Genomic DNA, 15,000 nt, shown 5'->3' with positions numbered 1-15,000 from the left:
AAGGTAGATTTCTGTTCATTTTTCATGGGGATTGAAGTCCAAATAAACTACTGTTTCCTGCATCCTATCTGTCTCTCTCTCTCTGTCTCTCTGTCTCTCTGTCTCTCTGTCTCTCTCTCTCTCTCTCTCTCTCTCTCTTCTCTTTCTCATGCATACTAACAGACGGCCCAGAAGATGCTGAAGGCCAATAAGCATTTTTGTAGCAAGTTGGGGAAGTATCGCATGCCATTCGCCTGGTCTGTCCGGTGAGTACTGGGTCAAAGTGTGTGTGTGTGTGTGTGTCTGTGTGCGCGCGCGTGTGTGTGTGTGTGCGTGTGTGTCTGTGTGTCAAAGTGTGTGTGTGTGTGTGTGTGTGTGAGTCCCAAAGCACTACCTCTGGGAAAAATTCTTGTTGCCAACTAGCTGGATCCTCACAAAACACCAGATCCCTTTTCATGAAAGTATTTCACATAAACAGTCTCTTCCCCCTCTCCTGCCTCTCCTATCCTCCTTTCCATCTCTTGCCTTCTATCTCTCTTCCTCTCTTTCTTTCTCTCCGTTTCCACTCCCTCTGTCTCTCTTACTCCCCCATTCAGTCACCGGATGTAATACATGTGGCTCCTGCACCCTTACAGGATGTCCATAATGAATGTTGTCATACACCATGTTTTAAAGGATACAGTATTTAAACTTGTCTCTCCACCCCTCCATTTCTCTCTCTCTTTCTCTCTCTTTATCTCTCTCTCTCTCTATCTCTCTCTCTCTCTCCCCTGCATCAGATCTGTGTTTAAGGATAACCAGGGCATGGTGGACAGGGAGTCTCGCTTCTCACCGCTCTTCAAACAGGAGAGCAACAAGATCTCCACTGATGACCTGATCAAGCTGATCTCTGAATTCAGGAGGTATGCAAACACAGCAGCCAGTTACTCAGTCCGGTCCCCATAGCATGGAGCCACGTGTTGGTAGCTGTTATAAAGGGTTTGTAAGCAGTGGCAGTCAGAGTAATACCATGTAGCTACTTGTTACAGAGAGTGTATAGCTGTTGTCTATTGGAATGGAAACACAGGGATTAGGGATTACCTGATGAAGATGATCTCTAAATACAGGAAGTATATTAGTGCATCAGCCAATATCAGTCCCTATGAGACAGAATAACATATTGGTACTTGTTATATAGGAGCTCTGAAGCTGTCAGCAAAAGACCAAACTGAATGTGAAAATGGATTTAATATGTGTGCTTGTGTGTGTGTGTGTGTGTGAGTGTGTGTGTGTGTGTGTGTGTGTGTGTGTGTGTGTGTGTGTGTGTGTGTGTGTGTGTGTGTGTGTGTGTGTGTGTGTGTGTGTGTGTAGGGCGGAGAAGACCAGTAAGCTCCAGACCATCCCAGGTAATCTGGAGGTCTCCGTGGACTGTGTGCCCCTGGAGCATCCCAGTGAGTCTGCTACCTGTTTATCCTGTTGATCTGATCTGTTTATCTGTTTATCTGTTTATCTGTTTATCTAAGCCTGTTGTTTAAGTATTGCTGCTACCTGTTTATCCTGTTGATCTGATCTGTTTATCTGTTTATCTGTTTATCTGTTTATCTAAGCCTGTTGTTTAAGTATTGCTGCTACCTGTTTATCCTGTTGATCTGATCTGTTTATCTGTTTATCTGTTTATCTGTTTATCTAAGCCTGTTGTTTAAGTATTGCTGCTACCTGTTTATCCTGTTGATCTGATCTGTTTATCTGTTTATCTGTTTATCTAAGCCTGTTGTTTAAGTATTGCTGCTACCTGTTTAGCCTGTTGATCTGATCTGTTTATCTGTTTATCTGTTTATCTAAGCCTGTTGTTTAAGTATTGCTGCTACCTGTTTAGCCTGTTGATCTGATCTGTTTATCTAAGCCTGTTGTTTAAGTATTGCTGCTACCTGTTTAGCCTGTTGATCTGATCTGTTTATCTAAGCCTGTTGTTTAAGTATTGCTGCTACCTGTTTAGCCTGTTGATCTGATCTGTTTATCTAAGCCTGTTGTTTAAGTATTGCTTACAAATATTGTATGATTGAGGTGTGATTGAAATTATATATTATTATTGCAAGCACTGTACTTTTACTTCAGCATTCTAAATCTGATATGTAAAGTGTATATATTTATATGTACTTAAATAAGGGTTCTGCAATGTTCTTTGATATACTTAATAGTGTGTGTGTGTGTGTGTGTGTGTGTGTGTGTGTGTGTGTGTGTGTGTGTGTGCGCACGTGTGTGTGTGTCTGTGTGTGTGTGCGTGTGTGTGTTTGCACGTGTGTGTGTGTGTGTGTGTCTGTGTGTGTGTGTGTGTGTGTCTGTGTGTGTGTGCGTGTGTGTGTGTGCACGTGTGTGTGCGCATGTGTGTATGTGCGTGTGTGTGTCTCAGACTGTGTGACGTCCTCGTACGTCCCCATAAAGCCGTTTGAGGACTGCAGCGCGCACACAGCCTCTGTGGAGGTGGACGAGTTCCTGCAGGAGTCGGCCAAGTTCGCCCAGCCGTACCGCGTCTACCGCAACCACATCTACGTCTACCCCCGGCACCTCAAGTACGACAGCCAGAAGAGCTTCGCCAAGGTAGGCAGCACTGCAGCAGCCCCACTCTTAAGAATCCCATCTCAGGATGTGTGTATGTGGAGTTAACATGAGATGATAAGATTTACTCAGATGTGGAGAAACTATTTTAACCATGCCGTCTGATTTGAACATTACTGAAGGGGGGGGGGCGGGGGGGGGCGGGGGGATTTGGGGGGGGGGGGGGGTCACAGCCTAAGGGATCACCTGCTCAGATGATATGACCCTTCATATGTGTAATATGAGCAGGAATATGACTAATGGGTTAAGAAGATGTAATAGCATTTATAAGCATGTAATAGCATTCGTGGAGATAAACATGGTCCGTGACAGAAGTGCTTATATTTCAACAGAAAAGATGACTGTCTTCCTGTTTTACAGGCGAGGAACATTGCTGTTTGTGTGGAGTTCCGGAACTCAGATGAAGAACACGCAAAAGCTCTTCAGGTAAGAGTTCTGTTATCGGCCACTGTTCCGTTCACTGTTACCGCACAGAGTGGTTGTTTGGGTGGTCGGCTCTTTTTTTATTATAAATACAAATTTCCCAATTTTGCTTCCTCAGTGTATCTACGGAAAGCCAGGAGGCCCAGTTTTCACCACAGCTGCATTGTCCACGGTTCTTCACCACTCACAGAACCCAGATTTCTATGATGAGGTGTGTGTTTGCTTCAGAACCATGGAACCAAGGGCCAGGGTGCACATTGACTTGAATAGCTATGGAGGTTCTAGAGACACAGAGACTAGCCTGTGTGTCATTTGGCTAAAGTGACAGAGCCTTTGTATTTATAGAGATACATGTTAAGCTTTTGGTCTAATACAGAGGATTGGATACTCTATGGGGAATAAACAGACTAACATATGAATTACGTATGTTTTGAGTTTATGTGTGTACTGTAATTTGCAACACTTCCTAGTCTGATCAGGTGAATATTGTACAGTATGTAAGCATAATATGACTGTGTAGTCTCTGGAGATGTGTCCCTCTGCCTCAGTCTGGTCCAGGTGAAAATTGTATAGTATAGGGTGTTACTTCTATAGATTGTATAGTATATGGATCACGCGTGATGTGTGATTCTGTGTCCCTCTCTCTGCCCGTCTCTGGTCCAGGTGAAGATCGAGCTGCCTACTGACCTCCATGAGAAGCACCACCTCCTCTTCTCCTTCCACCACGTCACCTGCGACATCAACGCCAAGACCAGCTCCAAGAAGAAGGAGGCTTTGGAAACCCCAGGTACAGGGCCCAGCACATGTGCTCTTACAGGGAAAGGACCCAGCCTCCAGATAATGTTTACGCTCTTACATTTGGAACACGCATCCAAGACCTTAGGAGTTGAAGTTTTACTCTGTTGTAAAACCATAGCGTAGCGTAGTGTAGCGCACCGTAATGTGTACCATAGGAGTACATGACTGTTTGAAGTGACATGAATGACTGTTTTATTGTTGGTTTTGCAACCCTATATGGGGCGTGTGCATATACGCGTGTGCATATCTCTTTTGTGCCATAATATGAAATCTCTTGTCTGGCTTTGATGGTATTTCTGGGTCTGTTCTGTGTTCATTATTTCCTCTGTGTGGGTGTCTATTGTGACAAGTGTTTGTCTGTCAGTAGGCTGCACCTTGCTCTAACACTGCATGTGTGTGTGTGTGTGTGTGTGTGTGTTCTGCAGTTGGCTATGCCTGGCTGCCTCTGCTGAAGGACGGGCGTCTCTCCTCCCAGGAGTTCAGCGTGTCCGTCTCCTGCACTCTCCCTACGGGCTACCTGGCTATTAAGGAGCCTGGCTCCTCCAAGGTTGGTGTGTGTGTGTGTGTGTGTGTGAGAGAGAAAAAGGGAGAGAGAGAGAGAGAGGGTGTGTGTCTCAGTGTATGTGTCTGGAGTGTCTGGATTTAGTAGCCAAGGTGTGTGTGTGTATGTGTGTCTGTGTGTGTCTGTGTCTGTGTGTTTGTGTGTGTGTGTGAGAGAGAGAGAGGGAGAGAGAGAGAGAGAGAGAGAGGGTGTGTGTCTCAGTGTGTGTGTCTGGAGTGTCTGGATTTAGTAGCCAAGGTGTGTGTGTGTGTGTGTGTGTGTGTGTGTGTGTGTGTCTCTGGATATCGAGCAGGCTTCTCCAATGTTGCTGTGTGTTTTTTCTGCACACATGTTTGTATGTGAGTGTGTATGCATTCCCACTGCCCATGAAGTAGCCTGGATAATATGAGTGTGTGTGTGTGTGTGTGTGTGTGTGTGTGTGTCTGTGTGTGTGTGTCTGTGTGTGTGTGTCCTCATAATGGGATAAGCCTCATAACCTGGATACTGGTGTGCATGTGAAAGCAATCTGTGATGTCGTACCGAGACTAATGACCTTTGGCCTTTGGCATCTTTACAGAATGGCTCTGACCTGAAGTGGGTCGATGGTGGGAAGGCCATCTTCAAGCTGTCCACCCAAGTGCTGTCCACAGTCTACACTCAGGTACTGTAAGCCATGGACGACTTCTCACGTTATTTGACTTCCTGTAGTTGGCCTAGGCAGGAACTGAGCTGTGTGTTTTGGTTTTCTTCCTCCTTGACAGGACCCCCACTTGAACCGCTTCTTCCAGCAGTGCCACAAACGAGAGACAGAGCTCTCTCAGCCACCTACCTCAAACTTCCTCAACTGCTTGAAGGTGAGCACCAGCCCGCTAAGCCTGCCCAAATAGCAGATACCAGCCTAATGCTGCCTTACATTAGCCTAGCATAAACTATTAGAAACAGCAACTGCTTGAACATGAATAATCTACAAAGCCTGCAGCTTTCAGTCACTATGTCCAAGTAGCACAGACTAGCCAAACTGTTGATGAAGGCATTACTCAACTACTTAAAGGTGAACACCCTCTCTGCCTGAATGTTTCTCTAAACATGGCAGACTAATACAGACCACAGATTACAGTGTTTATGTTCTCGTGGCAACTGGATACAGGTGTTACGTTTCCACTCAGACTGAGAGATTTAACTGGCCTGAATGTTGAATATTAGATGCAGGTATTCCTTAATTGCTTAAAGGTGAGGACTGCCTGAGTGTTTTTGTAAACATACAAAATCTAAATCAAAATCTAAACAAAATCTAAAATAACCATAGCCAGGATTAAGACTCAGTTAAGATACACAGCATTACTTTGTAGAGGAACTGTGTACTATTACATGGTTAGCTCATGAGTTTGTATGGAATATAAGGCAATAAAAATACTTTTTTCAGTGCATTTAGTCGCTGCCTGTGAATGAAGTGTGTTAGAGCGATCAGCCATTGTCGATGATATCAGTGATGTTGATTTTGGTTTGCTCTCTGTGCAGGGTCTCCTCAGCATGGAGCGGATCCACGTCATCATCCGCTTCCTGCCCATCCTCTTCAACCAGCTCTTCAAGGTCCTCACCGAGAACGACAACGACGAGGTCACCACCACCACCACCAGGTGTGCCAGCGCAAACCCACAACCATAGTATTAGTATTTTGTTAGTATTATTAGCAGTGTGCAGCATGTTACTATTAACATATGACATGTTAGCATATTGTAGTACCATAGTGTAAATAGTATAGTAGTTGTAGTATAGTAGTATAATAGTGTAAGTAGTATAGTAGTTAGATAGATGGATAGATAGATAGATACTTTATTGATCCCCAGGGGAAATTCAAGGTCTCAATAGCATACAGACAACACACACACATTCACTAACAGCAGAAAAAGTAATTAAAAGTATATAATATAAAAACACAACTAAGCAATAAGGACAGTAGATAAAGAATATACTAAATATACTAAAATACAAATTATACTAACTAACACTTAATCCAAATCAATTCTAAAAACAGTATCCACATAGTGGTGATTAATCAATCAAGAGGTGCTTGCAATGACTGAGGCAGGGACTGAGCCTGTGATTCTCTGCGCATAGTAAGGTGAGGTAAGGTGCTTTGTGTAAGTGAGTGTCACGGTGATGTGGGTGAGTGCAATGGTGATAGTGCAAATGAGTAAGTCCAACAGTGCAACAGTGCAAGAATAAAGTCTATATATCTATATATAACTATTTTAAGAAAAGGTATAAGTGTGGCCACAGTTCGGCTGTGGCATGGAGGGAGGGGTTATGCATATGTGCTAATGTGCTAATATAGCACGCAAACAGTGAGGCAGAAAGACAGTGGTAAAAAGTGGCTAGTGGACAGACAGTATCCAAACGTGGAGGGGGTGAAGAGGCAGACAGACTATGCAGAGAAGTCTATCTCTCCTCTTCCCTTAAGTGAAGCATTGAACAGTTCAATGGCCCTGGGGACAAATGACTTCCTCAGTCTGTAGTATAGTAGTATAATAGTGTAAGTAGTATAGTAGTTGTAGTATAGTAGTATAATAGTGTAAGTAGCAGAGGTGGAAAAAGTATGAAAATATTGTACTCAAGTAAAAGTACCAATACCTTCATGAAATATTACTCAAGTACAGGTTAAAATACCGATCTGAAAATGTACTCAAGTAAAAGTAAAAAGTAGTTCATTTAAAATGTACTTTAAGTAAAAGTTACTTAGTTATTTATTTATTTTTTTTGGGGGGGGGGGGGGGGGTACCAGAACAACCAGTTTTACCAGAGACTTTCTAATGAGGAGATACAGCACTCAAAAAATCCTCCATAGTAATGCATGGGGTTAGTTTGTAACGCCAATATGGCAGTTGTCTACACATATCACAACCCTTCCGCGGCAAAACGTTGACATGTGAATACATTGAGCCAATCATGTGGTGTGTTGTAAAATACATTGAGCCAATCATGTGGTGTGCTGTGAAGACATCGTGCCAATCATCTGTTGTGATCTCGCTGCTGGAGCAAGATTGGTGTCGTGAAGCCTTACGCACACGCATTTCTGCCAAAATAGATGCACGATAAGTGCCCAAAAAGTGTTGCAATATGGCCGCCGAGTGGAGGTACTTGCCTGATAAGGATGTTGAGAAATGGAGATCTATGTGAAAAATCACCGGAGTTCTCTTTTAAGTTTGAGCAGTAGTTGATTTTCAAAGTTAGTTGCACTCATCCTTGGGTCGCTTTGCAGCACAACTGAAAAGCCCCTCACAGGCAGCTGAGGCAGGCAGGCCAATGTTGAGTTGCAGAGAGTTTTTTTTATATTTGGAAACGAGCAGAAGGTTCAGCAGATTAAAGGGCGTCGAACTGGGGGCGAAAGTGGGAAGTATAGGGCAATGGAGGAGAGGGCCCTTGAAAAGTGGAATACAGGGGGCACAACATTTTCATCAGGCATTAGTAATAACTCAGGTAATCCACACATAAAAAATCCAAACAACTCCATAAGTAGAGTCATGTGTAATGAAGTGGAATAACACAGGGAAAAAGTATTGAACACGCTTAGAAAAAGCACTAAGGCAAGGAAAGGGAAGGAATGAGCTGGAATCTGTAAGTAGAGTAGTTATCCTTTCTATCTGCGCAAATTAATATAAGCTTGGTTAGTAGCTTACATATTGATGGGCTATAAAAAGGTTTTTCATTACCAAGGTGTCACACAAGAAACATTTCATGATGGATAAAAGCAAAAAGCTCTCCCAAGACCTTTGCAACCTTATTGTTGCAAAACATATAAATGAAACTGGTTACAGATGCATTTCAAAACTTCAGAATCTTCCAGTAAGCAGCATGGGAGCCATTATCTCCAAGTGGAAGAAACATCACTGCATCATCAACCGGCACAGGGCACAGGATATCCTCGCAATATTCTGACCAGGGAGTCAGAAGGATAGTCAATTCCAAGAGCCAAGGACCACTCGGAGAAAGCTCCAGAAAGACTTGAAGGCAGCCAATTCAATTAAATTCAATTAAACAGTTCTGGAAGTAATCTGGAACTAAAGATCAGGATTCACAAGAGGGACCCCTGGAATCTGTTTAGAACAATGGACCAAAATCACACCTGATACTGCGACTAATAAGTTTTGTCATACAGGAAATGTCTTGAAGCTGTCTTTACAAACAAAGGCTTTTCCACAAAGTTTTGAAGAAATTTCAGTAGGCACGTTCAATACTTTTTTCCTGTGTCATTCCACTTTAATACACAAAACTCTTATGTTTGGATTTTTTATATGTGTGTTAATATAATGTGTGGTGAACATTTCGAATAGACTCACTGGAAGTTTAGGCTAATTACTGAAAAAAAAATTAAGCGTTCAATACTTATTTCCACCATATATTTATTTTACCTGAATATTTTAAAGGGACACCAGGCAAGCCTGATGCTTTTTCTCTACGAAACTCCCCCTCGCTCGGTCTGAAGCTCTTTTCCTTTTCTTTGCATCTTCCGTCAAGGGTTTTCGCTGCTTCTTTGCCGGCTCTGCCATTATACACACGTTTGCAACAATCGCTAGTGTTTCGTTAGCCTCCCTCTGTGCTGTGGATGCAGGATGGAAACTGAAACTGCTTCGGTCGCCGGGTACGATACACTGAACTTGCAAGCGGGATATTCTTTCTACAGGCAGTAGGGGCGGGCGAGAGAGTCTTCATTCGCCCTGTAATGAGTCATTTAACCATATACCGACTTACGAAGATGAGTAATTAACACAAAAACATTGCCTGGTGTCCCTTTAACTTCCAAATTAAATGTAAAAATTAATGTCAGACGAAATGTAAAGTTTGACTGACTGGATTGTGTATACAAAACATAGTGAAAACTGTCTAAGGTCACTCTCACTCTCCCTTGCTAAAGAGCTAAATGGTTTAGTCCGCCTGCACGATTTATAAGGTAGTCTATCTTTTGTTTATTTAGTTGAGCATCGCTAGTAGTGGACCGCTAATTGTTGTGCTGCTGGTGCAATGTCTTTCTCCAAGAAAGCCAAGTCAGGTTACTAAAAACAAAGGCCAAAACAGGAAAAAGAGAGACATCAAAATGAGGGGAAACAACTGCTAATAAACTTCTTTCCAAAGAAAGGTGAGCACAAATAACCTGACCCTAGCCAGATGAATTTCGCTCCGCCTAGCTCCACTCATCCATCTGGAACCGATCCATAGACTTCTCCAGAATATATCCCGCCTCCTAACTTCCGTATCCATCCAACTTCCGGGCGTGGATTGTCTATGGGAAATAACATGGCGTTTTGAAAGATCGTACCTGTCAAACTCTGTAGGTGACAAAGTAGAAAAAGCAGCTGGGCAGATTGGCCTACAGACTTCTGCCATTTAGTTTCCACTGGATTTTTTGATTTTCGGTGCCGTTTAAGTAGTATAGTCTATAGTATACTACTTAAACGGCACCGACAATCAAAAAATCCAGTGGAAACTACTGTATATGGCAGAAGTGTGTAGGCCAATCTGCCCACCAGCTTTTTCAACTTCGCTACCTACAGATGTTTTACCGGTAAGATATTTCAAAACGCCATGTTATTTCTCATAGACAATCCACGCCCGGAAGTTGGATGGATACGGAAGTTACGGAGGCGGGACTTATTCTGGAGAGGTCAATTGAAGTGTTGCTTCAGAAGGCTGGGCCTAATCAAAAAATGCTTGCATATGATTGAATAAGCCACTTGTCCATCATCTATTGACGTGCTACTTCAACCACTCGCATCGAAGCCAACCCGTGACGCTAATAACAGTCTCAGGGCGCATTCAGAGCACCTCGGAATGACAAGGACCGCCCCCATGGCTACTTTGTTTTTCCGACAGCAAGTGTTCAAGTGCTTTGCCATCGAATGTGTGACAAACACGGATGGCACAACAAAGGTTAAAACATACACTCACTAATCCTAAACAAACAACTGTATTTGCTTAAAATATAGTGTAAGACGCTCGTGAAAGAAAGATATGCAGCTTTCAAGTGACAAAAACGGCAAATTCCCAAGTTCACATTAAAAGTGTTGGACATGCAAGGCCACATGGACTACAAACAAACTACAACGTGACGACAAAAGTGATGACGAGCCCCTAACTGGGCAACTCTGTTAGCAAAATCTAGCCCCAGTTTCCGACCTCTGACTCACACATTAAGTGACGTGAATGACGCGGAATGATGATGTTTTCACTCGGAGAAAGGTTTTTCCGAAGCTCATGAACACTAGGTCACAGTCGCTTCTACGCTATGTCACATCTATGAAACTCCCGCCCTGCGTCCTGATTGGCTGAACCATAAAGTCGGTTGCAGAAATCACTCTCAATGGAAGAGGTCCCAGATGGATGTGAGTGAAGCTAGGCGGAGCTAAGCGGAACAAAATTCATCTGGCTAGGGTCAGGTTAGAGCACAAACGTCAAAACACGAAATCCCATGGTGTTTGCTTGAATATCTCCGCAATCATTGGTGCTAAAAAGAACTGAGACAACCCATTGGAATAGCGGAAAATACACTTTCATAGGTTAGGCTAATCTGATGCATCTCGTGATCCAGCTCCATCTCCATCACTTTCAGAAAGACTGCATGGCGTCAGCTTGATTCATGTCCTGTTGTAGGCTACATGCTGATCATTATCACTAGGCTAGTGGTTTAGGGCACGATTTTTTTTCTCTCCCTTTCTGATTTCGTTAGTCTTAACTTTTTTTTTTACTCAAGTAACGGATGGGATTTTTGATGTAGCGAAATACAATACTTCACTCAAAAAGTAATCAAGTAAAATACAGATTTTATAAACTACTTAAAAAATACAAAATACACAGAAAAACTACTCAATACAGTAACGTGAGTAAATGTATTTTGTTACTTTCCACCTCTGGTAAGTAGTATAGTAGTTGTAGTATAGTAGTATAATTGTGTAAGTAGTAGTTGTAGTATAGTAGTATAATAGTAGTATAGTAGTTGTAGTATAGTAATATAATAGTGTAAGTAGTATAGCAGGTGTAGAATAGTAGTATAATAGTATAAGTAGTATAGTAGTTGTAGTGTAGTTATTCGTCTAGTTTCTGTGCTCTGCTGTTGGGCTGCTGTGTCTAACGGTGTGCTGATGGTTTATTCCTCTCTCAGGGTTCTGGTCCATATTCTGTCAAAGTGCCATGAAGACAACGTGGAGCACTACCTGCACTCTTACATAAAGGTCAGCAGCCACACACACACACACACACACACATGCATGCAGACACACACACACACACATACATGTGCACAAATACACATACACATACACACTGAGTCCCTCTGCTCTAGTTTTTCCACTGTTTATTCTGTTCTTTCTTTTTGTCGTTCATTTTATCTGGATCTGTCTTTGCAATCTCTTCTTTCTTTCCACTCTCTCTCATTGTCTCGCATTTCTCTTTCCTCCTCTCTCTCTCTCTCTTTCTCTCTCTCTTTCTCTCTCTCTCACACTCCCCCTGACATACATATGGTTCCAGTTGGCTTTGCTGCATGTCCTGTTGCAGGTCCTTGTAAAGTGTGATTTAACCAGCCCAATGGGTGGTGCTGTGTAGCCTAGCGTAGCATAGAGCATAGCGCAGCGCAGAAACCCTGTGCGCTCAGCAGCACAAAGAGCCCATTGTCTCACCGTTGGGCAGTTAAGAAGCTCAACCCAGAGGGAGAGAGCAGCACACCCTGGCATGGATCTCGGCCGGCTCTGATCTGGCCCGCTACAGGCCCTGATCCGTTCCACAGTCGGCCTTTAGCTGTATTTGTTAGTGAGGTGTTGTTATGGCAAATCATTCTAAAATGATTGTACACAGATCTAGAATTTATTGTACATTGGCTGCCATGTGAACCCGCAGTGTGAGTTCATTATGACATCATCAGATGGAACCTTGAGCGCCGAGGGCAACCACGCCTCCCCAAAGTCATTCTGTGTCGAGGGCTTTCACTGCTGGCCAGAGATTGGTACAGGGTCATTGTTTGGAGTTTACTGATTGGATGATTGATCTCAGGTGGTTGAATTGTTGTAGACTTTTGTGTGTGTGTGTGTGTGTGTGTCTGTGTGTGTGTGTGTGAGTGTGTGTGTGTGTGTGTGTGTGTGTGTGTGTGTGTGTGTGTGTGTGTGTGTGCGCGTGTGTGTGTGTGCGTGTGTGTATGGGTGGGTGGGTTAGGTGGGTTTGTGGTGTTCTGAAAGTATGGGTGTGTGTGTGTGTGTCAGTGTGCATGTATCAGGCCCCTACTCTTGTTCAGGGGCTCCTCACACCACCTCTCCTCCATCCACTCCAAACACACAGTCAGCAGTGTGTGTGTGTGTGCTTCAAGAGTGAGAGCATGTGTGCATGCATGTTTGTCAGGGTATGGGCCTTGTGCCCAGAACACAGGCATGATTGGGCTGAGTACTCACACAAATGTGCACATGTACACAAGACGCACACACACACACACACACACACACACACACACACACACACACTGCTGACTGTGTGTTTGGAGTGGATGGAGGGGAGGTGATGTGAGGAGCCCCTCAACAAGAGTAGGGGCCTGATACATGCACACTGACACACACACACACACACACAGAATTCTCTGAGAGGAAGACATGCAGAGAGCAGGACTAGAGCAGAGTGAGACAGAGACACAGGCAGGCAGACAGACAGACAGACAGACAGGCAGACAGACAGACAGACAGGCAGACAGACAGACAGACAGACAGACAGACAGACAGAGACACAGGCGGCCAGGCAGACAGACAGACAGACAGACAGACAGACAGACAGACAGGCAGACAGACAGACAGACAGACAGACAGACAGGCAGACAGACAGACGGCAGTTCACTAAGAGAGGGTGTGGATCAGAAAGGACATGAAAGAGAGACGGAGCAGAAGGGAGAGAGATAGAGAGAGAGAGAAAGCAAAGGAGCAAAGAGATGGGAGGAGAGAAATAAGGGAAGCAAGAGAAAGGAAAGGTGAGAGAAAGAAAGGGAGCAAGAGATATAGGGACTGAGTGAAATAATAGAAGAGAGATAGAAAGAGAGAAAGAGGTAGCAGGAGAGATTGTGAGGGATGGGGAAGGCCGCATTCATTGAACTGGCGGTTGTCATGGTAACCAATCAGCCATGCTGGGTCCTCATGAAGAAGCAGAGACTGTGAATGTGTGTGTGTGTGTGTGTGTGTGTGTGTGTGTGTGTGTGTGTGTGTGTGTGTGTGTGTGTGTGTGTGTGTGTGTGTGTGTGTGCTTGTGTGTCTGTGTGTGTGTGTGTGTGTGTGTGTGTGTGCTTGTGTGTGTGTGTGTGTGTGTGTGTGTGTGTGCTTGTGTGTGTGTGTGTGTGTGTGTGTGTGTGTGTGTGTGTTTAGAAAGGTTTGTGGGTCAGTGTAACTTTGACTATCATTAATGTGCACACTCATGCACAGACGAAAGAGAGAGGGTGGGGGTTGAGAGGGAGAGAGAGGAAAAGAAAAGACCGCAAAAGAGAGTGAGAGAGCAAGAGAGAGAGAGAAAGGGAGTGAGAGTGGAGAGAGAGAGAAAAAGAGAGAGAGAGAGAGAGAGAGAGATAGGGAGGGAGAGAGAGATAGGGAGGTTTGAAGGTTTAGAGAAGGAGAAAGAGGCTTGGAGCACAGCATGAAAACAATAACAGCAGTCAAGACTAGCCACATCCTGCATTAATCAAGCGCTGTGTTTGTGTGTGTGTGTGTGTGTGTGTGTGTGTGTGTGTATCTGTGTGTGTGTGTGTGTATGTATGTGTGTGTGTGTGTGTGTGTGTGTGTGTGTGTGTGTGTTTGCGCTCGTGTCTTTTTAAGGATAACCCTAGTTAGATATACCATACATATGCACTCACATACATATTCATGCCCACACACACACACACACACACACACACACACACACACACACATGAATACACACATACACCTACTGCTATCTGCACAAATTATACTAAATTACCATATACATTTTCAGCATTGATTTTTTGGATGTTCACCATTACTTGCATAGTCAATGCATTTAATATGCATACTGTGTGTGTGTGTGTGTGTGTGTGTGTCAGATAACTTGATTGGACTCCCACTGACAGTTTTAAAGCACACTGACATGGCCAATAATCTCTTCATGGTAACACCCTGTATCTGGTCTCCTTTAACAGAGTGTTAGTGGAATGTTCAGCATAGCATATATTTGCATTGTTTACTTATAGAATATATATCCCTGTAGGTAACTGAGTCTGCAGGGCAGTTATACAACTTTTTTAGTTCTATACTTTTTGCACATAAAGATTAAGATAAAGCTGAGAATTGCCTCTATATTACTAGATCAGTATATAATAGTTATTTTGTCACCATTTAACACAGTGACAGAGACTAATTATCAATCCAGACTTTCTAAATTCGAGATTTCATTATGGCGAGGATCACATTAGCCAGCGGCAAGGGGCAGCAGCAGACATAACGCAAGGCTCAGACCATAATAAGTTTTGTCTCGTTCCTAAGCAACACAAACGGTTTGTCAATTGAATACGCTCGCTTTGCGCTTTGAAAGTTGAACCAAGTTCAACGCTCAGCTTGCTCAACGCTAGCGTTACGCCAGCATTGCCAACGTTCCGCTGCCGAACCATAGAGAACAATAGGAAACCTGCCGCTTGC

At 43.7% G+C, this 15,000-nt stretch overlaps 1 protein-coding gene across 3 annotated transcripts in view; it reads left to right on the top strand.

The window, feature by feature from the left end:
- Positions 1 to 15,000, top strand: part of dock10 (dedicator of cytokinesis 10) — a 136,089-nt gene that overhangs the window by 89,522 nt on the left and 31,567 nt on the right. For all 3 annotated transcript variants that reach the window (XM_076282758.1, XM_076282756.1, XM_076282757.1), the window contains exons 14-25: positions 163 to 245; positions 759 to 881; positions 1,330 to 1,409; positions 2,369 to 2,556; positions 2,935 to 3,000; positions 3,116 to 3,208; positions 3,661 to 3,784; positions 4,221 to 4,342; positions 4,914 to 4,997; positions 5,098 to 5,190; positions 5,855 to 5,973; positions 11,490 to 11,559. In XM_076282758.1, coding sequence (XP_076138873.1) covers positions 163 to 245; positions 759 to 881; positions 1,330 to 1,409; positions 2,369 to 2,556; positions 2,935 to 3,000; positions 3,116 to 3,208; positions 3,661 to 3,784; positions 4,221 to 4,342; positions 4,914 to 4,997; positions 5,098 to 5,190; positions 5,855 to 5,973; positions 11,490 to 11,559 — 1,245 coding nt within the window. The remainder of the gene's footprint in view (positions 1 to 162; positions 246 to 758; positions 882 to 1,329; positions 1,410 to 2,368; positions 2,557 to 2,934; positions 3,001 to 3,115; positions 3,209 to 3,660; positions 3,785 to 4,220; positions 4,343 to 4,913; positions 4,998 to 5,097; positions 5,191 to 5,854; positions 5,974 to 11,489; positions 11,560 to 15,000) is intronic.

The sequence above is a fragment of the Alosa pseudoharengus genome, unplaced genomic scaffold (assembly GCF_046254945.1).
Source record: "Alosa pseudoharengus isolate Yale_2024_CS ecotype anadromous, Long Island Sound unplaced genomic scaffold, YU_APseudo_1.1 YU_APseudo_1.1_scf_13, whole genome shotgun sequence".
In the NCBI taxonomy this organism is placed as follows: Eukaryota; Metazoa; Chordata; class Actinopteri; order Clupeiformes; family Clupeidae; genus Alosa; species Alosa pseudoharengus.
The sequence above is the reverse complement of the archived record's forward strand: the minus strand, read 5'-3'. Positions and strand labels throughout refer to the sequence as shown.